This window comes from Budorcas taxicolor, chromosome 10 (assembly GCF_023091745.1).
Source record: "Budorcas taxicolor isolate Tak-1 chromosome 10, Takin1.1, whole genome shotgun sequence".
NCBI lineage: Eukaryota > Metazoa > Chordata > Mammalia > Artiodactyla > Bovidae > Budorcas > Budorcas taxicolor.
In genome coordinates, this window is record NC_068919.1 from 5,099,202 (window position 1) to 5,123,300 (window position 24,099).

The following is a 24,099-nucleotide window of genomic DNA, read 5'->3' on the forward strand; positions in this document are numbered from 1 at the left end:
TTTTTTTATCATTGGTTCGTAATCACTGTTTTCTGAGTGTACATTTCTCAATCACTTGTAGAGCTGAGTGAACCATAACCCTTGCCAGAAGAGTATCGGATCTTGGAGCTTGAAAAAATTGCCATGAGCTTTGTTTTTGAAAAGCTTAAGGCTTTGTTTCAATGATCTTTAAGAAATCAGAACTTTAGCTTCCTTTGAATCAGTCGTTAGATTGAAATTAATTAAAGAGCATCACAGAAACATATGCAGAAACAGATTTCCATTTTTTCTAATTCTGGTCTATTTTCAGCTGAAAGTTATTAACATACAAGATGAATGGGTCATGGTCAAATATTCAGAACATTCCAGTTGGTTTCTTGATCCCTGAAGCTCCAGCTTTAACATTGCTACTCCCTGACTTTTCTGTATCCCTCTTCTGACTGGTCTAAGGAAGCAGCAGATCTCATGAAGGGAAAGGGCATGTGGGGGCCTTGCAACCAGTCAGGTCTCGCTATGTTTTTATGATCACCGTAAGCTGAGGCAAGTAGTCGAACACGTGTGAGCATTCATTCCTCACCTGTAAGGTAAAGTTTCATGCAGGCATTCAATAGATTGAGTGTTTGGTGGGCACTACTGTGACAGTCATCACTGACTAAGCATTCATTATGTGCTTAGCGTGTATTAGGTACAATATCTGATTCGCCCTTCTGAAGCACTAGTGACGATGATCTAATTACAGTAGTGGCTAACCCTTATTGAGCATGTTCTATTTGCCAGTCGCAGTGCTAAAAATTCTATGTAAATTAATTTAGACCTGATAATAATCCAGTGAGGACAGTGTCCATCCCATTTTCAGAGGTGAAACTGAATTTCCGAGTGATGAAATTAGTTGCCTTTTGTGAGTCAAACAATCCCTAAGAGGCTGCACTAGAATTCAGACCCAGGTAGCTCGACTCCAGACCCTGTGCTTTCAACTTCAGTGATAGTCCATACAAATTTCATGATAAATACTGTTGCATTTCTTAGGATAGTCACAGATTTGATAGAAATAGGTTTGTTTTCTGGGATCTCACAGCTTGCATGAAGAAAGAAATGGAAAGTGTACGGATTCACTTTATCCAATCATTATATGCAGTAGCTGGATAATGTTTTTTAAAAAGCTGATATTGCTTTTTACGTAGAGTTTCCCTTCCACAAGACCAGAACAGACTGGGACGAGCATCACCTTATGGAAGGCCCAGAGTAGAAAAAACGAGGAATGTTGAGTAAGAGGTGTTCGCCTCATTCATCACAGTTATCTTGTGTGATTGGGAAGAAACCAAGAAAATTATATAAACCTTATGCTAGGCGGGCGCAAGAGAGACAGACAATCCATTCTGAAAGAAAAGTATGGAAAAGGTTATGTGTACAAAGGTATTCATTAATACTTTGTCTATAACAGAAAAAAAAAAAAACTGGAAACAACTTTAACGCCTACCCAGTAGGGCAATGACTAAGTCAATTATAGTCCATCAACCTGAAGGGGTATTATGCAGCTGTGCATTTGTTTATTTAAGTGTTTTGCTTTTGCAAAAGTTATATCTTCCCTGTGAGAATCATGATTAAGTTTGGGGTTATTTCTTTCCAATTTGTATTTGTTTCATTTATAATACAGCAGCCATTATTAGGAATAGTTATGAAGATAAGATAGCAAAAATTCTAAATGAATGTGATAGTAAGTGAATGAACAAGAGGAAAACTTTTTACAACTGTAAGAATGAATAAATGGGGGAAAAGATTAGAAAGAGCTGGATTAACAGCATTCTAATGGGAGTTATTGCAGGATGTGTACTTACGGGTGTTTTTTATTTTTGCTATTTTCTTCATTGGGTTTATATGAACACAGGGGTTGACAGTGCACTCTCTCAAGAGCTCTTAGGTGTTAAATTAATAAAACCTATACTTAACGAGTAAGGTGGGACTTTATGCAGATGTCTCCTGTAAATCTTTGCTACGCAAAGTGTGGTTCTTGAGCTATATACCAACATCAGCATCACCTGTTCATTGAGTAGAAATACAGACCCCAGACTTCCTGGTGGTCCAGTGGTTAAGTGTCCACGCTTCCACTGGAGCGGGCATGAGTTTCCATCCCTGGTCGGGGGAACTTTTAAGATCCTGCATGTCTCAAGGTGTTGCCAAAAAAAAAGCCCAACCCCAGCACAGACCAACTGAATTAGAATACAATTTGACATCCCCAGGGGATCCTTATGGACAGTAAAGTTTGACCTGCATTTCTCTAAATGACAGGCTTTCTCATTTTGAGAAAAGCTCAGTTTGATGATAACGTAACCAAAGTATTCATAAATCTGAACATAATATGCTAACTAGAGAGGGTTGGTTGAAACATTGGCAGATGGCAGTGGGGCAGAGTTTGAAAGCTTATCTGACACTGTCGAGGGGTGAGGGAGTCAACCTGGGAACACAGAGAGAATGCCCTGCGAGCTGAGACTTCCCGTGGTTTCCAGGTGCTCGCCAGGGTATGCCTCTGCCACCCCTGCGGCGTCTCCACGGCCCTTTCTTTGGCTCTGTCTTTGCATGCACCTCTTAATTCTTTGGTCTTCCTTCTAGCTTTCCTTCCGAAAGAAATGGCCCTTCTCATGTGTCTAAGAGAGATCGAATCTTTCGGAGAGTTCTAGACCTTACTGAAATATAAATAACTGCCAGTTTCTCTGGTGGCTCCGAGGGTAAAGAATCTGCCTACAGTGCAGGAAACTGGGGTTTGATCCCTGGATAGCAAAGATCCCCTGGAGAAGGGGATGGCTGCTCACTCCAGTATTCTTGCCTGGAGAATTCCATGGACAGAGGAGCCTGGCGGGCTGAAGTTCCATGGGGTTGCAAAGAGTCAGACATGACAGAACAACTAACACTTTTACAGTAAAAAAAGTTCCTAATGCATGAGCTATAAATTACAGCATCCAGTTTGTAGATTTATTTTGATTTATTTCTAATAACTGATATTACTACATCATCATCACTGTGAATTTGTAAATTTGGCATTGCTTTTGGTTTATAAATGTCCGTATAAGAGACTGATACATTTTAAGGGATTACTAATAAAGTTACCCATAAAACGCTAGAGGATTAAAACCACCTAGAAATGCTGTTCCCTGGAGGACCTGTCTGGATGGTCAGGGACCTCCTTACGTAAGGAATGTGTTGGGTTGACCAAGAAGTTTGTTCTATCTTATGGAAAAGTCAAACAAACTTCTTGGCCAATCCAATAGATGGCTGTCTTGGAGACCACATTAACTTTTGTAATTGATTTTTCAAATTGAAATAAAAAAGGAAAACAAATGGGAAGGAGAGTATCATAGAGTTTTGTTATTCAAGGACTCCTGACTTATATGGCACATTGTAGCCCAAAGTGAAAGTGAAGTCGCTCAGTCGTGTCCCACTCTTTGCGACCCCATGGACTGTAGCCTACCAGGCTTCTCCATCCATGGGATTTTCCAAGCAAGAGTACTGGAGTGCATTGCCATTTAAGGGCTACTTCTCAATGATTGATTTCTTCCCCTCTTCAATGATAGTTTCTGAAAATATTTTAGGAACATTGAACTTCCTGTTTCTGTGATGCCTCAGAAGTTAGTGTGTCTCAATGTTTTCCTTTTAGAATGAGATCTTCTTTTTTAACATTTTACATGGTGCGCTCAGAGAAGATCACGCCCTGGTGTCTAGAGCCGTCTCCGTGAATGTGGAAAGTTTCACAGAAACCAATGAAATAAATGAGCTTTTTGACTTATTTACTTACAACAAGGTAAAACAGTTTCACATTTATATTCGTGCTGCAGTCTTGCAAAAAGCTACATAAGATGGGTTCTTTGGGTTCTAGACTAATGTGCTACTACACAATTTTGGTACAAAGACCTTAGATGGATTTCAGAAAGCATGGTTAAATCAGTTCTTATCTAGTAAATGTTAATCTATAACAGGTGCTCAATGCCAGCTACCTTTTTTAATATTGACAGACAGCTGGACCCTTTTAAGGTGAACTCCTCTGCCTGGTGGAAATTTGTTCCTGTGTCCCTGAAAGAAAAGCACACACCATAAAAGCTGTGTTATTCAGGAGCCTGACTGAGGACTCTAGCCCAGGAGACAGCCTCTCAGAGTATTCCAAGAAACTGTTGCAAAGAGATAAGGGAGGAGCCAGGATATAGCGGAAGGTTTGGTTTTGTGTTGTTCCCGGGAAAAACATCCGGTCGGGTATAAAAAGACAACTGCTAGTCCCAAGGAACATCCCAAGTGAATACTTTCAGTGCTTTTTGTGTATGGAAGGATGCCAGAATCTGGGGTCATTGAAAATTTTCTTTAGATATGTATCTGAACTATCTTGGCATTCGTATATTCAAAACAAAGAATGCTTCCTAGTTTTCTCCATCCTGAATCCCCCCTGCCCGCCCCCTACACCACCCAGGGACATCGTCAGTAGGCAACCACAGCGGCTAATTGCTGATCCTTGTAGAACTGGAACAACAGGCAGCATTTATTTATTTATACCTATCGTGTGAGTATCTCAATTTAAAAAGTTTTCTGTACCCTGAATTCTTATACCTAGGACATTTTCTCATCTTTTATCTATTAATTAGTGACAGTTTATTTTATTAGCACATTTTGGGTTAACCCAGACATTCAGTTGAGGTATATGATGCAATGAGGAGCACAGCCCAAAATCTTGCGTGCCAAAATGGAATGTGTCAGTATTTAGATACTGAATTTTGTTCAAATAATGGACAACTTCTTATGTCTTAGGGAGCGTCTCTGGCCCGGATGCTTTCTAGTTTCTTGAATGAGAAAATATTTATCAGGGCACTTAAGGTGAGTTTACAAAATTGTTGTTACCTAAAGACAGGAAACATGAATTGCTTTGGCAGGTTATTCATCTTAACCTTACCTTTTCTATTTTAACAGTCATATTTGGAGACTTTTTCTTACGCAAATGTTGAGCAAGATGATCTATGGAGACATTTTCAAATGGTAATTCTCACTCTCTGCCATGTGTTTGCTGGGTTGTGCTGTAAGATCGTGAGGCCACGTGTGTGTGCTGATGCCACAGAAAGACCCCCTTCCCGTGTCTGTGACACTCCTTTAAGTCAGAGGTTACTTCTTTAGTTTTCGCCACTGTATTCCCAGGCTTCCCTGGTGGCTCAGAAGGTAAAGAATCTGCTTGCAGTGCAGGAGACCCGGGTTCAGTCTCTGGGTTGGGAAGGTCCCCTGGAGAAGGGAATGGACATCCACTCTAGTATTCTTACCTGGAAGATCCCATGGATGGAGGAGCCTGGTGGGCTACAGTCCACGGCGTTTTGAACACAACTGAGCGACTACTAACACACACACTATGTTTCCAGTGCCCAGAATAGAGCCTGCATGTATTAGATCCATAAAAATTGTGTTCTGTGATTGAATGAATGAGTGAAAGGATGAACTAAGGAACCACTCATATATACAGAGATGAACAGAATTAAATTTGGTCTAGAAATTCCCCACTGGGTTTTACTCTATAAATGAGAAATACAATTGCTATTATTGATAGTTTTTTTTAGGAGTTGGCTACCTCAAAAGATTTGGATGGTAAATAACCGCTTTTGTGATGATTTTTTTTTAAAAAAAAACAGGCCATAGATGACCAGAGTAAAATTCTTTTGCCAGCAACAGTAAAAAGCATCATGGACAGTTGGACACACCAGAGTGGTTTTCCAGTTATCACCTTAAATGTATCCACGGGCGTCATGAAACAGGAGCCATTTTATCTCGGAAAGGTTAAAAATCAGACTCTTCTAACCCACAAGTAGGTAGATTTGCTCCTGTCTTCACCTTCCTTGGGGTTGAGCTCTGATCAAAAGGAAACCAGCCTATGGATGAGGAAGCATAACTCCCACTGGGTACACACCCCTCCATGAGATGACTTGGGGATGGTGACGCGGTGCTCCATGCTGGATGCCACTGTGTGCTAGGACGGGGCAGAGCCCTGAGGTCCTGAGCAAGGCCAGAGACCTGCCTTAGGGATTCTTGCAGTGTTCCTCCCCTGGGATTTAGGGCCACACCCACAACCAGAGCTTTGAGTGCTAGGCATTCTTTTTTGTCATTTAGACAGAGGTAATGAATTACTCAGAATCCTGTGTGAAAGCCAGTGAAATAGAATTTGAATGGCCTTATGTTAATTAAGAGAAAAGGGGATATGGTTGCCAGGTCATCTTCCCTTCTCTAGAAATGGAACTGAATGGTGACCATATCCTTGAGGAATAATTCTGTGCATGTATGCCCACGTAACCATACATAAAATATTAGAGTTATAGATCCCAAATTCAAACCTTAATCTTATTTAAAGTCTCTGAGTTTCAGTTTCCTTATCTATAAAGCAAATGTAATAATACAAACCCCAGGGGATTGTTGTAGAAGTGAAATGAGATAGTAAGTATACCGTGGCTTAGCATTCGTCACTTTCTCCTTCCGTTTCCTTTTCTTTCTTAACTTATTAGGTAGTTTTCAACTGTTTTTGATAAAGGGTTTGATTCTCAGATCACATTGTATTAAGCATAAGCACAAATGAGTAATTTATTTTCATGTACCATCACCAAAAGTTTCAGGTTGTCCCACTCTTTCTTTAAAACTCCAGGGGAGGAAATAGACCTGCAGGTCCCTTCTCCCTGTGATATTTCATGACTTTTGAGAAGAGGTGGCCTTAGCTATCATATGAACAAAGACTCTCAGTTCAAAGTCTAAGAAGCCAGATGTGCGAGCACTTGAGCAAGATTGGAAATATTGTCTAAATTCCGAGTAATGTGTGTCTTCAGATGACTAATGTCCCCCTTGTGGTCAGTGACTTCATCCAGGTCACATCCACCAACACGGGAGGAGTGCCAACATTCAGTGAATATGAATAATCTGGCTGATTGCTGTTGAACACTTTTCAAACTGGGAGACAGCTTGAGGTGGAAAAGCATTTTGAAATGTTTGTCATGCTTTTTCTTCTTAAATGATTATTCAGTTTTCCTGGCACAGATAGCTTGGGTATGTCTGCAGCATTTGAATGACCCCTGAGTAAGGCCAGATGGCTATAATTGAATATAAACAGGCCTTGAAAGTTTCAGATACAGAAGAACCTTAGAAGCTACCCTGAGTTGCAAGAAGAAGCAAATCTGTGAGGCACAAGAATATAAATAAATAGCCAAAGCTGGCTTGTAAAACAACAGTGAATAATTCTAAGAGCAAAGTCCTGTATATCCACAAGGAATGACTGAAGAATTTGAGTTCTTTTATTTTATCATCTTATTTAATATGGGCTCAAAGCTTTTATTCTTATGTGTGAACAATAACTGAAGTTTCCACTTTTTTTCCAAAAAGTGACACATGGATTATACCTGTTCTTTGGATAAAGAATGGAACTACACAGTCTTTAGTCTGGCTAGATAAAAGCAGCAGTAAGTAACAAATTTTTAAAAATACCTTCACATATATATGCAAATATATGTGTGTATATACGTATATATATACACCCCACACACATATATATAAAAGCAGAGAATAAAATATTAAAATGTCTAGCTTTTGAATAGCTTATTTAAAACTAAAATATTATATCATTCTTGTTGAACATAGAGCTTTAAAGAAACATTTCTAATCAAAAGACATTGTATGTGAAAAAATATGTGGTAAGATCAATACATATTTTGGAATATCTTTACTTTTTGTTTTACTGGATTGCTGTTTAGAATTAAGAGGGCAAAGTAAAACATGTAGTGAAATATTTTTAAAATGTACCAGTTCAAACTGTTCATGTACTTCTTTGCAGAAGTATTTCCTGAAATGCAAATTTCAGATTCTGATCATGACTGGGTGATATTAAATTTGAATATGACTGGATACTATAGAGTTAACTATGATGAATTAGGTTGGAAGAAATTAAGTCAACAGCTTGAAAAAGATCCTAAGGTAAGTTTTAATTTTATACCTTTTATTGACTATCGTTAATACTGTACTCTCTAGAATTTATAGGCTGAGCTTTTCTTAACCTGACTGGTGGGAAACTGACCCCTTTGCCACCCCTCATACCAAGGCATGCTGGATTTTTTTTTTTTTTCTTAGAAAAAAGAGGTTTTGGTTGAATGTATTGTGTTTTTGAACATTTCTCTCACTTTTCCACAATAATTTTGCCTTTCTAAGTGAAAATCAAAATAATTTCCAATTAACTGTTAACTTTGTGATCTTAGGCAAGTTACTTAAATGTTCTGCTTCAATTTCTTCACTTTAAAATGGGAATAATATCATATCTTTCTTATTCCTAATGAGAATTAGAGGTAATGTAAGTAAACGAATTGTCCAGGGACTTTCCCAGTAGTCCAGCGGTTAAGACACTATATTCCCAATGCAGGGGACACAGGTTCAATCCCTGGTCAGGGACTCAGATTCCCCCATGCCACTTGGTGTGGCCAAAACAAAAAGCTTTCTAAGCCCATAATAGGTGCCAGTACATAAATGCTAGAAAATGTTAATTTTCTAAAAATTGTATTTTCATCTTCTGGCCAAGGAGATAATTTAATTCACAAGATAGCAATAATAATCCAATATCACTTTAAATTATCAAATAACTAAATTATTATACAATATATAAAAATTAAAATATTGGCTAGCTCTTCTCAGTCGGACTTGACTTGGATGAACTAAACCAAATCTCCATTAGTGGAGATGGATGCTGGCTTAGAAGTCTGTAGAGTTGGCTCTGCTGTGAAATCTGGGGCAGCTCATTTAGACTCCATTTGTAAAACTAGTGTGTTGAACTAAAAGATGTCTTAGGTGTCTCTGTCATCAGAATTTCTGTGAGTCGCCCAGTGAGTCTGGCAAAAGGGCAGTGCACAGAGCTGGCCGAGCTTGGCTTCTGGGTCAGATCAACTTGTGTTCATACTTTTGGGCATCATTTACCAGATGTGTGACCTTGGGCCTCTTATTTAGCCACTCATGCCTTGGATTCCTTGTCTGTATAATAATGGGTATAATGGACCAATGTTACAAGCTTGTTGTGATGATTAAATAAGATGATGTATGTATGATGTTTAACAGAAGCCTAACCCAATTCAGGCATTTAGAATATGATCAGTAATTTTAAAAGATTTATCATTGGGCTTTTGAATAAAGATACAAAAACCAGCTGTAGTAATACTTTATTCAAAAATCTTTTTCAGAGTAGCTAAAATTTTTTAAATTTCTAAGGGCAGTCTTAGCTGTGGAAACACTAGGTCATGCCATTATAGCAATGATTTCTTGAAGCCTTTGTAGCTTTTACTTATTGAAAAACTGAAATCAGTTATTCCTACAACATAATTGCTGAGCAAACAAAACATTTCTACTATTAATATTAATCTAGAAAATGTAAGTATTATTATTACTGCCAGAAAAGATATGTGACTACTGCCAAGGAAAGAATTAAGCTTGGCTTGTTCAGATGCTCAGAGGGATGCTGTGAAGATAAATCTTCTGAGACCACATATATGAATATACTTGGCGGGGGTGGGGGGTGGGGTGCTGCTGTTGAAGGAATGCTGTAGGAAACTTGGGGACCCTTAGGACACAAGCTGAGACAGTCCTGTGGCCTCGCAGTGCCGGGGAGCTCAAACAGGAGCGTGAGAAGCTAGGCTGGCAGTTGACTCCTTTTCAGGATTCAGAGGGCTCTGTTGATGGTGCTGTGTTGAATTACTAAACTCTTGAGAAGAGAGATACCACTGAAAAGAGCACCTCAGCAGTGCCAAAATAGTGCTAAGTAATATTTATTTAAGGTTTTCTGTGCCAAAAAGTCCCCTGACAACAATTTGGACGTTGTGATACAATTAATGTATACTTTTTGTTTCGGAGAGGCCCTTTAAACTTGGCTTCCTGTTTTATTTTTTAATATGCTGTTTTTCACAGAGTATTTTGGCAGAACTCTCAGCCATATTGAAGCCATATGATTGATGTCCAAAGGGATCGCTTATCAAAAGCAGATGTATAATAAATAAATTATGGAAATTATCCTTAGAAATGATCATTTCTCTGTACATGAGATAATGCACATGAAAGTGCTTTGTAAGCAGCAATGATCTTGAAACGTTGTTATTATTTTGAAAGTTATTTTTCTACTAAAAATGTTCTCATCTTTTCCTGAGCGTTTTTGGATCTCATCTGCAGGCTATTCCTGTTATTCACAGACTTCAGCTGGTTGATGATGCCTTTTCCTTGTCTAAGTGAGTATATTTTCTTCTCTCGTCATTTAACAGTGTAGCTTCAGAAATTTACAAAAATGATAACCTCATCCCTATGAAGCTGGCTCTTTAGTTTATACAAGCCTTAACTTATTCAGATTAGGGTCAAATTCTGTGGTTATTATGAAATTTTATGTTATAAAATTTGCTGGACAACATGAATGGACCTAGAGAGTGTAATATTGAGTGAAGTAAGTCAGACTGAGAAGAAATATCATATTACATCCCTTACATGTGGAATCTAAAAAGAAATGATACAAATGAACTTACTTACAAAACAGAAAGAGACTCACCGACCTAGAGAAAGAACTTAACGGTTGCCAAGGGGAAGGATGAGGGGAAGAGATATGACGTTTGGCACACACACGTACACATTGCTATATTTAAAATAGGTAACCAACAAGGTCCTACTGCATAGCACCTGGAACTCTGATCAGTGTAATGTGGCAGCCTGGATGGAATGGAGTTTGGAGGACCTAGGATACATGTATATGTATGGCTGAATCCCTTTGCTGTCCATCTGGAACTATCACAACGTTGTTAACTGGCTATACGTCAATACAAAAGAAAAGGTTTAAAAATTTTTTTAAAGTTGATGGAATATGCAACAACATGGATGAACCTTGAGGACATTATGTTATGTGAAATAAACCAGTCACAGAAAGACAAACACTGTATGTTTCCATTTATATGAGCTACTTAGAGTGGTGAGAATCTCAGACAGAAAAAGAGTGGTGATTGCCGAGGACTGGGGCGGGAGGGTGGGGGGCATGGGGAGACACTGTTTAAGGGGTGCAGAGTTTCAGTTTCACAAGATGAGAAGAGTTCTCTAGATGGCTAGTGATGATAGTTGGACATTATGAATGTACTTTTAAAAAATTTTATTGGAGAACAGTTGATTTACAGTGTTAGTTTCTGCTGTGCAGCAAAGTAAATCAGTTATACATATGAATGTATTTAATACCAGGAAACTGTACACTTTAAAATGGTTAGGAAGACAAACTTTATGTTATGTGTATTTTGCAGCAATAAAAAATTTTTAAAAAGACAATTCAAAAAGGTCATCATCAGGAAAGAGCAATAACATCTACTACAAATAAAAATGAAAGCCACAGGATGCAATATTTTTTATAACAATTTGACAAGAAGGAATATATGTTCTTTGTCAAGTCAAAATTTGGTGGTTAATTGTATGAAAGTCCCATGTATTTTCGATTAAATTAACTTTGGTAAAATAAGATTTAAACTGATCATGGAGAAATTTTGAAAGGCTCTTAAAGGAGCAGCAAAGAAAATTTTAAGTTTTAAAGGGAACTCCTGAGGGGAAGAGAGGGATAGACTGGAGTTTGAGATTGACAGGTACACACTGCTATATTTAAAATAAAATAAAATGCCTTTCCATGATAAAAAAAAAGGGGGGGAAGCCCTTAAAGGAAAACCTTTAGAAGGATGCAGTAGAGATGATGTAAATAGGGAAAAGTAATAGTGTTTAAATATTTATAGGATTATTACAAAAGGTATAAGAATCATCATTTTAAAATCTAGATCAAGAGTGAAAACTTAGGTAACATACACGGAGTTCAGACTTGGATTTGTAAAGACTGTTAATGTTCAAATGGATAAATTTAGGAAGATTATGAAAGATATTTTCATATCATTCTAAGATATTGGAAGTTAAGGAAATAAAGTAACTGATTTATCCAAAATAAAGAGTTTCTGGAAATAAATAGATATCAATTAGGACTTTGAGTGATTTTTGCTACCCAAAGGTAATGCCTGTATGTATAATTTTAATGAGCCTATATTCTAATGTATTACAGAATTATTGATTTCATTGATAGTGGATTTACTCTACTGCCAAGTTTCTAACCAGGGAAATGAATGTATGTTTAGAATTTAAATTTTTAGACAATAAAGTTAAGGAGTACACATAATAAATTATCCAGTGTATTCTCTCTTTCCTTCACCTGTTGTATTTCTTGAATGAATGTCTGTCTATTTTATCCCTCCTTTTTTTTCTACTCTTCCCCTCTTGACATAGAGCACATTTCCCCACCCCCTGCTTCCCTGAAGCATTTCTCTGAGATCACCATGAGTTTAGTGTTGTTAACCACACCCTCCTGCAAACCTCTTGTTTGACTTCCTGAGACTGCAGTGTGCAAATGTGGTTCCCCTCCAGTACCTGACTTCTTTTTCCAGCTGCCCTGAGCATCTTTAAGGCCAGTCATGCTTATGTTATTTTCTTCTCTCTTTCCTCTGAGTAATTCTTGCCTTCTTATGGTTTCAGTGGTCATTTCATTATGTATATGTACAGTGCCCACCAGATATAAGGTATTCAATAAATGTTTGTAAAGGATATGTTGATGACTTCTAAATCTATGTATTTACTTGTCTTCTCCTGTCTTCTGTTCATCCTGAGGTAATTTAAATTCAGTACCCAAAGCGCTGAACTTTATTTCAGCCTCTAAATTGCTACTATCAATCTCTCTTTGTCAAAGGTACTACTATTCTTCCCACCTCCCCCACTTGAAACATTAGAGATATCCTTGACCCTCCTGTCTCTCTCCATCTCTCATCCAGTCACTGTGTCTTATCTATTCATTCTGGGGATCTGGGGAATGTCTTTTGGATTCTCACCTCACTCATCACCTTCATTGTTTCCTTGCTAAGTCAAATTTGCATCACCTTTTGCCTGGCCTGTCACCTTAAGCTTCTAGCTGTTAGTCCTTTAAGAATTCTATTCTGTCTTCTGCAGCACAAACTGAAACAAAGTTTTAAGGCATCAATTTCATGATGTTACCCTGATTGTTTAAATACCTTCCCACCAAATGTAAATTCTTTATCCTGATAGTCAACCCTCTCCACACTTTTGATTACCTATTAGTCCCCATCTCTCAGTACACACCGAAGAAATTCCCTGCCTTGGTTAAGTTGGTCTGCCATGAACCCCCTCTTTGTCCTAACTGCCTTCCTCTGTCTTTCTGCTTATTCCAGTCCTATTCTTCCTTCATTCTTTTTTCAAGTTCCTCCTCCAGAAAGCCTTCCCTGTTCCTCCCATCACATACCTATATTTTTCTTCTTTGCTACTTTATTGTATTCATTGACCTTGAATCTATCAAATTGAAATGGAGAGCCTGTCAACATTGCTTGGGTTCCACCTAATCAACGAGATGGGACCTTTGCCCTCTAGCTTCTTGATTTCATATACCTTCTTGAAATCAGGCACTGAATCGTGTAACAAACATGGAAAGTGTGCAGATCATTTAGCAAAGAAAGGCTTTTTTGAATCTTTGTTGTGTTTTTAAAAACCAAACAGAAACGATTATATCGAAATTGAAACAGCACTTGATTTAACCAAGTACCTTGCTGAAGAAGATGAAATCATAGTGTGGCATGCAGTTTTGATGAACCTAGTAACCAGGGATCTTGTTTCTGATGGGAACAACTATGAAATATATCCATTGTTAAAGGTAAATTCATTCTTTGTGAGATGGTTTTTAAAAATAGTTCTTTTGTTTCATCTTCCTTCCGTATTTTAGGTAGCACCTGTGAAACTAGTCTTTCCCCAAATAAGAGCCTGTTAGTTCTGTATATATTCATTTTCTTAGGAATAGTTGCTTATTCTTAAAAGAAAATACCTTGGTCATAGATCTGCCCTAGGAGATGTATGTGAGAGAAGGTACTGTGTTCTTGCTGAGGTGTCAGTGTGTCTTAAGAAACCAGAAGTGGATGGAAGCGATATCCTTTTCCTTTTTATATAAAGAAAGGATAGTGTCTATGAACAACTGTTTTCCTAAAAGATTGTTGGTAAGCAGAATGACTTTTCACAGTTCTGTATCCATAATGTATATACTCTGATTTATAGGGCCAGCACTTGAAACCAGACAGCCATGTTCTAGAAAAGTAGATATTTTGAAGCTGCTTTTGATATTGGGAAGAGAGATGTGGAAATTAGAGTTAATGAATGAAGAAATGACTGTGCCATCTTGTCCTTATAAAAGGGGAAAATAGCATCAATAAAACGGGAAGTTTCCATTATTAGGTCTTTAACAGTGATCTGGTGATCATAAGATAGATGGCATAGGAAAAGCCTAAGTTTGGGTGCAGCCCCTCGGAGATTTGGGGACCACAAGCAAAACAGCAGATGTGTTAGGTAAGGATTTCAAGTGAGTTTCCAGGGCCATCTGAGAGCAAAATCACAAGCACCTTGGAGTTCCAGACTTTCTTTTATCTAGTGTCTAAAGTGCTGATGTAAATGTACTTGAATGTGGGCATAGTGACCAATAGGAGGCGCTTGGATGTCTGTGGGGTTGAGGTGGCTCACTGATGACATCTGATCTTGGCCGGTGAGTAAAGAAGTAAAAGCTCACACTTATTTTTTTTTTAAAGAATTTCAATGAATAATACTGTTCTGAGGGATGTATTGGTAAATATATGACTGTAAAAATGCTGTTATTTACCAGCCAATCGCTCAGTTGAAGAAATCTTATTTTGCATCCAGGGTTTACATTTGTCCAAGGCATAAATCAGTGTTCCTTGTTTTCATATATATATATACACACACACACACGTGTGTGTGTGTGTGTGTGTGTGTGTGTGTATACACACTAAGCATGAAAGTTTGAAAGTTTCAAGGTAGAACGTTTGTCTTATATTTTTTCCCTTTTTTTCCCTCTATTTTAAAGACAACTAGAAATTTTGGGGTGATGGCGATAAAAGTGGCTAATACTGATTAAGCTCCTACTCTGTGCCAGGCACTGTGCTTACACACATCATGTTGTTTACATATCGCTTTCTTATGAAGAAAGTGAACCTAAAATGTTAAAAAAAATCAATTAAACATTTAGTAACAAATGAAGTTTATTTCTGAAGAAATATCTGTCACCTCTCTGTTTATGTCTTTTCAGACAAGGGAAAAGCAGTGCAAATTGAGTGTTGTGAGCAGAACTAACTAATATCCTCTTTATTGTTTATAGAAGTATCTGTTGAAGAGACTTATCTCAATATGGAATACTTACTCAACTATGATTCGTGAAAATGTGACAGCCTTGCAGGAGGACTATTTAGCTCTGTATGTACTTTCTGAACAGTGACAACTGAACTAAATGATTCTTATTAATGGATAGGTTTCCAGATTCATAAAATAAGATCCTAATAGTTAACGATTCACTGAGAGATTTGTGTGCAATTTGAGAATAGTAGCTTTGAGATTGGTGAGCTACATACATCTTAATGGGAAATAGTAGTTAGGGATCTTAATTTACCTGCAAAGCACATACGTGTACACACAGGAGTTTATAGCTTTATATTCTCAACTATTATGCTCCAGGTTGAAATCTTAAGTAAGTTGTACTTTTGGTGAAAAGTTGTGCTAAGCAAAACCAGCTAGTACAAATGAAGGGTATCGGAAGGCCACAGAAGAAAACATTCCACTCTGTGTATTACTGATGAAACAGGGAAAAGTTCCGTTATGTATGTCAAACAGAAATTCTAACATTATGCAAATATGATGAGGGAGGTTGATGACTAGTGATCAAATCTTCAAACATCATACAGTGACCTGTATTAATCATCGGTGTGTGAGCATGAGCAAGTGTTGTGAATGACATTGGTTTGGTGGGGGAGTAAGCTATAATGCTAGTCTGGGAAGGGGGTGAAAGGCAAGACAGGGCTGCAGGACCCTGTGACAGAAGGTAGGCTGGGCTTCCAGATTTGAAGAGGGGATTTGTGATCAACAATGAACGGTGCAGGAATTCCATCTACAGCTCTAGTCAATATCAGGCTGAAGTCAGTTAAACCAAGCAAAAAATACAAACTATACAAAAAGTGATTATTCTCTCTCACGAGTTCCCTTCTAAAAGGGGAGAGATTTTAGCCTAGAGAGTGTGACTAGAAGGACATGCCATTGGATTTCCAGATGGATGGAAGACAGAGCTGGAATGGAGAGTGGATAGGCAAGTGGATAGGTGAGCAGAAAGGCCCAACCAGGCAGCACCTTTGTTAACCAGCTGTGGCCTTGGCTCTCCTACACTGGCCTGAAATGACCTGTTTTTTGGAGCATCCTGGGGCCAACCTTGGGAGTTAGATTGTGCTTCCAGAGAATTCCTTCTTGCTGCTGCCAGCTTGGGAAGGGTGGAGAGAGGAGTGAATGTGTAGTGAGTGGTCAGAGCTGTCTCTCAGAAGCCTTCCACCCCTGTCTTACTACTACTGCTTATCAGAAGGTCAGGCCAGGCAGAGAGCAAACCAGAGGGAGGGTGGAACAAAGGAGATTTGGCTCTTGTATTTTCTGGAAAACTTCTGACCCTTCTGAGTTCCTTTACCTCTGACTCCAAACTGCAGAGTGTGAGGAGTCACACGTCACACTTATCTGGATTTATCATTGTTCCTCTCTCTCCATGTTCTTTTGAACCTACTTTCTTTGCAGTCATAACACATACCTCTGCTCAACTATAAAAACAAAACAGAAACCTCCGTTCCTTTTCTGGGGATGACATTAATAGCTAGGAGGGGCAGAGGGAAAAATGGAAGCTGAAGCGAGGGAAGGCATAGCGTCAGAGGAGAGAAATAAACCATTCCCTCTGTTTTCATGTGTAGAGAAAGAACTTTATTTTTAAGTGTATTATATCAGATACTCTAAAGTCATTTTTTAAAATCTGTAAGCCAATTGTTGTATGAGAGAGAAAAAATAAATTGATAACAGATGTGGTGTGCGTGTACACCCATGTGTGTTTGAGGGAGATGAAGGATGGCAGTAATTTATTTCTTACCTTCAAAAAAATACCAGTCTGAGAGCTTATTTGGTGCCTGAGAGCGTCTCAGCAAATATTTCCCTGAACCTTAAATATAGTTGCCATCCACAAAGGCTATTTTTTAACAAACCTGATATTATTGGAAGGATGTTTTTAAAATACCCATCTTTTTATGAAACACATATTTTTGGAAGCAGAAAAATATAAATGTAGTAATGAAAAATAAATGTTCTTTGACTTTTCCTTCAAGAATATTACTGGAAAAAGTTTTTGGAACTGCATGTTGGTTGGGTCTTGAGGACTGTCTTCAGCTGTCCAGAGAACTCTTCAGAAACTGGATGAACCATCCAGAGAATGAGTAAGAGTTGTACTGTAATTGCCCTTCTTTTTGCCCTCTTTCAGCACCAACAGTGTCTCTCAATGTTTGATGCTTTTACTCTGGAAAGGAACATTTTGTTTTTACTTACATAATCTCTTTCTCTTTTTATTTTTTTTCAAATATCCTTTAAAAACAGATACACACACAGAATTGTCTCATGAAGGTCTGTGCATAACAATCAATTCAGTCCAGTCACTCAGTCGTGTCTGACTCTTTGCGACCCCGTGGACTGTAGAACGCCAGGCCTCCCTGTTCTTCACCAACTCCCGGAGCTTGCTCAAACTCATGTCCATTGAGTCGGTGATGCCGTCCAACCATCTCATCCTCTGTCGGCCCCTTCTCCTCCTGCCCCCAATCCCTCACAGCATCAGGGTCTTTTCAAATGAGTCAGTTCTTTGCATCAGGTGGCCAAAGTATTGGAGTTTCAGCTTCAGCATCAGTCCTTCCAATGAATATTCAGGACTGATTTCCTTTAGGATAGACTGGTTGGCTCTCCTTGCAGTCCAAGGAACTCTCAAGAGTCTTCTCTAATACCACAGTTCATACACTGAATTCTCACCCAGGACCTCTCATTACCAGTACATTCCCTAATAAGCACCTGTGCTTATTTAGGTTGTACTTTATGGTTATTTATTCATACATATAGAAGTGCATCAGCGCATCTCTAAGTTTTCAGCTTCATTGACAGCTGAGACCAATACTCTGTCATTTTCGTTTCATTATATTACCTTGAATATATGCCCTCAGATGGACTCTTAGAAAATGTGATAAGAATATATGAAATCAAACAGAATTATCAACATACACTGTTTGTACTATTCTAATTTGTTTCTCCCTCAAATCTCCTTAGTTTCTAAACTAATTTGATGACTTCAAGATGTTAGTGTGAGTGACAGTTTTCACAGTTGCTTTTCTAGATTCCAGCTTTTGATATTCATATCTGAGATGGCAGACATTTTTCTAGATTTATGCTTCAGTGTTCTTGCCTGGAGAATCCCGAGGACGGCAGAGCCTGGTGGGCTGCCGTCTATAGGGTCGCACAGAGTTGAACACGACTGAAGTGACTTAGCAGCAGCAGCATACGTCTAAATATGTGACAACCTAGATTAACATGTAACTTAACTGCTATGAAAAATATCATTGCATGTTGTGTCTTACAGAATACCTAATCCAATTAAAAATGTTATTTTATGTTATGGCATTGCTTTGGGAAATGATAAAGAATGGGATTTTTTGTTAAAAATCTACAATAATAACACAAAGGAAGAAGAAAGGATTCAACTTGCTTATGCAATGAGCTGCAGTAAAGATCCATGGATACTTAACAGGTGATTATTGTAACTTAACTTGAAAAAGTTCTTGGTGGAGGAATGCAATTAATAAACTAAAGGGAGAAAAACAGACATGAGCTAATGTAAGAATTAATATGAAACATATTTATGCACCACTAACTTAGAACCATATGGGATTTTTAACTCCACTTATATTCTTTCTATTGAATAATTTTTACATATTTATTTTCTGCCAAACGCGCTTTTGCAGATATATGGATTATGCCATCACTGTGTCTCCTTTCGCTTTTAATGAAACAAATGTCATCGAAGCTGTTGCAGAAGCATCTGAAGTTGGCCGATATGTTGCAAAGGACTTTTTAATCAACAATTGGCAAGCTGTGAGCAAAAGGTGAGGAGGAAATGTGAAACCACCCTTTTCTTCATGTCTTCCAGCTGGTGAATGGCTCAGGTTTAGTCTGTCTAGGTCCCTAAAGGCCTTCACGTTGCCTAGAAAAGTGGTTATTTTTCCTGCATTTAGTCTTACCACACACCAGCTTCGTGGAAGATAAGATCACTTATCCTTGGTTTTGGCTTTCTTTGTGAATGTAGTTTTGCATGAGATATTTATCTAGCTCAGTTTCCCCATTTTGCCCACTAAGAATCTTGTCTTCAGAGACACAGATTAGAGTAAGTCGTGTTTTTCGGTATGAGTGTACATTTTCCATTTTGTTTTGTGAAATACATCGCCATATCTTTAAGAAACAACATATGCAACATATTACTACATATGCTTGGATGCTGAGCTTGCGTCTTTTGTCAGATTCCCTTTATATATTTGAGTTCCATATTATAGAACATTTTATGTTTCTCACCTTTTAAGATTAAATATGCTTGCTTCATAGCCTGTCAGGTAAAATAGACATTGCAATGCACGAATCAAATAGCTTGCCTTTAATAATTGCTTTTTTTAGAACATGACTTAACCACACATTCTTTTTTGGAGGGGGAGGGAATGAAGCTATTTTACTGATGGTCTTCGGTGACGGTCAAAGGGCAGGAAGACAATGAGATTCAACATCCTTCTCCTGGCTGAGATCTCCCCAGCTTCACAGTCACTGAAAGCCTTAATTAACCATGCCTTCTTAAAAGCCCAGAATTAAGACCCAGCTTCACATTACTTCCCAGGCTCAGTGCTTCCTAGTGCCAGGCACTTGTGTGTATTTGTAAGTGTTAAGGGTCTTTCATATTGTGTCTGAAGGTGACATGGTGCCTGTCAGTCCAGGGTCATATCCGCACTCAGGCAGGGGAGCACAAGCACAAACCTGACCCTTTCTAATGTTGTGTGCCTAGTCTAGTCTGACTCTTTGCAACCCCAGGGACTGTCGCCCACCAGGATCCTCTGTCCCTGGAGTTCTCCAGGCAAGAATACTGGAGTGGGCTGCCATTTCCTCCTCCAGGGGATCTTCCCAACCCAGAGATCAAACTCAGGTCTCCTGTATCTCCTGCTTTGGCAGGCGGATTGTTTACCACTGACTCGCCCCCACCCCGCCCCCGGGAGGCAGAGCTCTGTAATCACCTGGAGTGTCTGATGCATCTAAAGGCTTCCAAGCCCACCTACTCCTTAAAAATCAGCATCTGTCAGAATAGGGGCAAAATCTATACCTTTCGACAGTCCCCTGAGTGACCCGGGTATAGTTTAACAAGGAACCAAATGGCACCAGATTAAAAAATTAACTAAGGCTGCATTGCTCAATACACTGGCTACTAGCTAACATACGGCTGTTTAAATGTAAATTAACTGCAATTAAATAAATTTAAAATTCAGTTCAAGGCAGTTATACTAGCCTTGTGTTAAGTGCTCAGTGTGGCCAGTAGCTACCGTAATAGACCAGAGAGCGTTTCCATCCTGGAGAGAATTCGATTGCACAGCACTGCTCTATGGGGTAAAACAGCCCCTCGGTTCATTTTCCCTCTCTTTCTATACCATACAAAGCACATCTAACTAGTGAAGCTCTTGCAAATGGCTTGATCAACCTATGGGAAAGATTGCTCTTAATTTAAATGTGTTTTAATTTTTATCCCTCAGAAGAATTTTTTTCTGCATTTGGAGAACAGAAGCATGTTTGCAATACTCTAAAAAGTCCATTGTCTAGTAATTTATTTAAATGATCTAACTGTATTAAACACGAGTATAGAAGGACTTCCTTTGTTTAAAAGGACAACTCTAAATGGATATTTCATCGTCCCTGAGCAGTTCTTAGAATTATAAATGCATTCACTTTTAACCATGGCTTAAATTTTTTTATCTTTTAACAAAATGCTATGCTCATAAAATAGATGCTTTTCTTTTCTATTTATGATAAATTAATCTCAGTTCACTTGCCCATTCTGCTACAAAACTTCTTTGAGACGCAAGTAAATTTGCCTTCTACATCTAAAAGATTTATTTTTAGGATTCAATTTATAGTCACCAGTCTTGCTGAATTTTGAAAATGATTTTGAATAGTAATAATGTATGTGGATTATAAGAGGACATAAAATTTCAAATTAATATTCAAATGTTTTCTACATTAAAATGGTACCAGGATGCTTACCTTATTCTTTGCATAGCAGAATATTTATTTCTCACGTATTAAAGTTATATTTGACACAAATAGTTGTATGTCACCAGTCTTCATAAAATGATATGAGACAAGTAAACACATGCTATGACAAATTTAACATTTATCATATTTAAGTGAACAGGATTTATTCTGAATTTGCTAAAATGTGACTGATCACTTGTGAGTTAGCTTTGAAACTCGTGTTTCTCCAGAGTGTTTCAGTTCAGTTCAGCTCAGTCGCTCAGTCGTGTCCGACTCTCTGTGACCCCATGAATCGCAGCACACCAGGCCTCCCTGTCCATCACCAACTCCCGGAGTTCACTCAAACTCATGTCCATCGAGTTGGTGATGCCATCCAGCCATCTCATCCTCTGTCGTCCCCTTCTCCTCCTGCCCCCAATCCCTCCCAGCATCAAAGTCTTTTCCAATGAGTCAACTCTTCGCATGAGGTGGTCAAAGTACTGGAGCTTCAGCTTTAGCATCAGTCCTTCCAATGAACACCCAGGACTGATCTCCTTTAGGATGGACTGGTTGGATCTCCTTGCAATCCAAGGGACTCTCAAGAGTCTTCTCCAACACCATAGTTCAAAAGCGTCAGTTCTTTGGTGCTCAGCTTTCTTAACAGTCCAACTCTCACATCCATACATGACCACTGGAAAAACCATAGCCTTGACTAGATGGATTGTTGGCAAAGTAATATCTCTGCTTTTTAATATGCTGTCTAGGTTGGTCATAACTTTGCTTCCAAGGAGTAAGCGTCTTTTAATTTCATGGCTGCAATCACCATCTGCAGTGAGTTTGGAGCCCGAAAAGATAAAGTCTGACACTGTTTTCCACTGTTTCCCCATCTATTTGCCATGAAGTGATGGGATCAGATGCCATGATCTTAGTTTTCTGAAAGTCACTGAGCGTTATTCATGGAAGATACTGACAAGCCTTCTGTAAACAAGGGAGGCAGTAGCCCAATTAGTTTGGGAACTACTTTCACTCTCTCAAATTCACAGTATATGTGAGCATCACAAAGCTCCGAGAAGCCCTTCAGGAGGAAATCTAGCATCTAGCCCAGCGTCTTGTCACTGTGGTCCTGCTTTGTACTGTCTGTGCTGACATAAACTGTCATTCTGCCGGTGCCTCAGTTGTTCCAAAACAAAGACAGATGAGAAACTGAATTCTCTCACCCTCTTATCTGGAACTGAAACTAGACCAACCTTTATTTATTGATGGCCCACTAGTTAAGTTTTAGGCCTTGGTTAAAAAGTTGTATAAAATGGAAGAAGTTGTATGTGATCAACTGTAAGGTTTTTCTGGTAATAAATGTTCTAGTTTTTCTATGCCAAGGCACAGTTGGTTCAAGCTGTTGTAGGGGTTATAAAGTGATGAAGACAGGGTGTCTGATAAATATTACAGAGGACAGATGGAAAGGGCTCTGGGGATTGAGAGAAGAAGGGGGCTTGAGTTGGAAGAAACCCCCTTCTGTGTGGAGAGGAGGACACCAGTAAATGCTGGGAGGGCAGGGCTGAGAGTCTGACTGGGGACAGGCCTGCATAACTGGCTGGAGCGTAAGGCCCTGGAAAGTAGCTGGTAGGGCTGGCCAAGCGAAACAGTTGAGACGCTGCCAGGAGCAGCCCAGGAACGTCTGTTCCCAGCTGAGCCCAGGGAGCCTGGTCTGAGAGTGTATGTAGGACTACTCGCTTGAGCAAAATGGTTTGCTCTTGCTCCTCTCACTCCCCGGTTCAGGGCTCTGTACCGGCAGTCACGGGGCATTTAGTTCATTGTTAGCGAGAGACCTTTTGGGTCCTGATCCCGCTGAAGGAGCTTCCATTAACCATAAAGACATCTTTCAGGTTATAGAGAAGTCATTATATATACCTGCAGCTGTGGACAGACCCCATGAAAGAACATGTAAATAGCCGTAAAGAACACGATCTTTTGGTGATGTTTCGTTGGATGCAGTAGAAACGTTATTTGTATTATCCTTGTTACCTTGCTTTCGGCTTTTATAAAACCATGTAGACTCTGTGGCCTATAGGAAAACCCTAGTTTTACTTGAATATAGAATACAAAGTGTCATCTGTTTCAACCTGAATAAATCTTACCCTCTTCTTCACCAAATGCTTAATTTCTTCTCCAGATAAGTTTTTTAACTTCCCAAAACTTTGTGCCATTTTATTTACTTATTTAATTTTTTGTGCCATTTTAATTGGCAGCACTTTTCTCTTTCGATGGCTCCAGTTTATTTCTTTAAATTTATTATTTATTATATATAACAAATATGTTTAATAATAATATATGAATTATAATAATATAAATTATGTATATGTTGGCTGAGCCACACAGCCTGCAGGATCTTTGTTCCCCCACCAGGGATCGAACCTGTATCCCCTGCAGTGGGAGCATGGAGACCTAACCACCAGACCAGCAGGGAATTCTCTCCAAATGTGTTGCACTGGCTGAAGTCTTAAGATTGAAAACTTACACTGATTTTCACTTTACTCTGTTCTATTTCATGATGGGGAACATGGAGCTGAAAGGGTTAGATTGGAACAACCAAGAGAATTAAGATGTTATCAGAGTGGCATGCTGAGGCACGGGAGGGCCCATTCCCATCGCCTGTCACTGGGTCAGGCTGGATGCCCCGGTGCCTCCATGCTTGTTTCAGGAAGCCAGATGTGGCGGGAGAAGGGATGGGAGGGGAGGACGGATGCGAGAAAGGAGGGAAGAGGAAGGTGTGCAAAGTGAGATGGACTAATGTTCCAAATCACCCTGGCTAGCCCTGAGTGTGGGAGAAGGCAATGGCACCCCACTCCAGTACTCTTGCCTGGAAAATCCCATGGGTGGAGGAGCCTGGAA

General features: G+C 39.0%; 1 protein-coding gene across 1 annotated transcript in view; it reads left to right on the forward strand.

Annotated features, from left to right (window-relative positions):
* LVRN (laeverin) overlaps positions 1-24,099 on the forward strand; it is a 70,621-nt gene that overhangs the window by 40,207 nt on the left and 6,315 nt on the right. The window contains exons 7-18 of the mRNA XM_052647007.1: positions 3,629-3,772; positions 4,765-4,830; positions 4,924-4,989; positions 5,628-5,800; positions 7,357-7,433; positions 7,805-7,944; positions 10,171-10,226; positions 13,561-13,714; positions 15,221-15,315; positions 17,244-17,351; positions 18,533-18,700; positions 18,915-19,055. Of these exons, the coding sequence (XP_052502967.1) occupies positions 3,629-3,772; positions 4,765-4,830; positions 4,924-4,989; positions 5,628-5,800; positions 7,357-7,433; positions 7,805-7,944; positions 10,171-10,226; positions 13,561-13,714; positions 15,221-15,315; positions 17,244-17,351; positions 18,533-18,700; positions 18,915-19,055 (1,388 nt within the window). The remainder of the gene's footprint in view (positions 1-3,628; positions 3,773-4,764; positions 4,831-4,923; positions 4,990-5,627; positions 5,801-7,356; positions 7,434-7,804; positions 7,945-10,170; positions 10,227-13,560; positions 13,715-15,220; positions 15,316-17,243; positions 17,352-18,532; positions 18,701-18,914; positions 19,056-24,099) is intronic.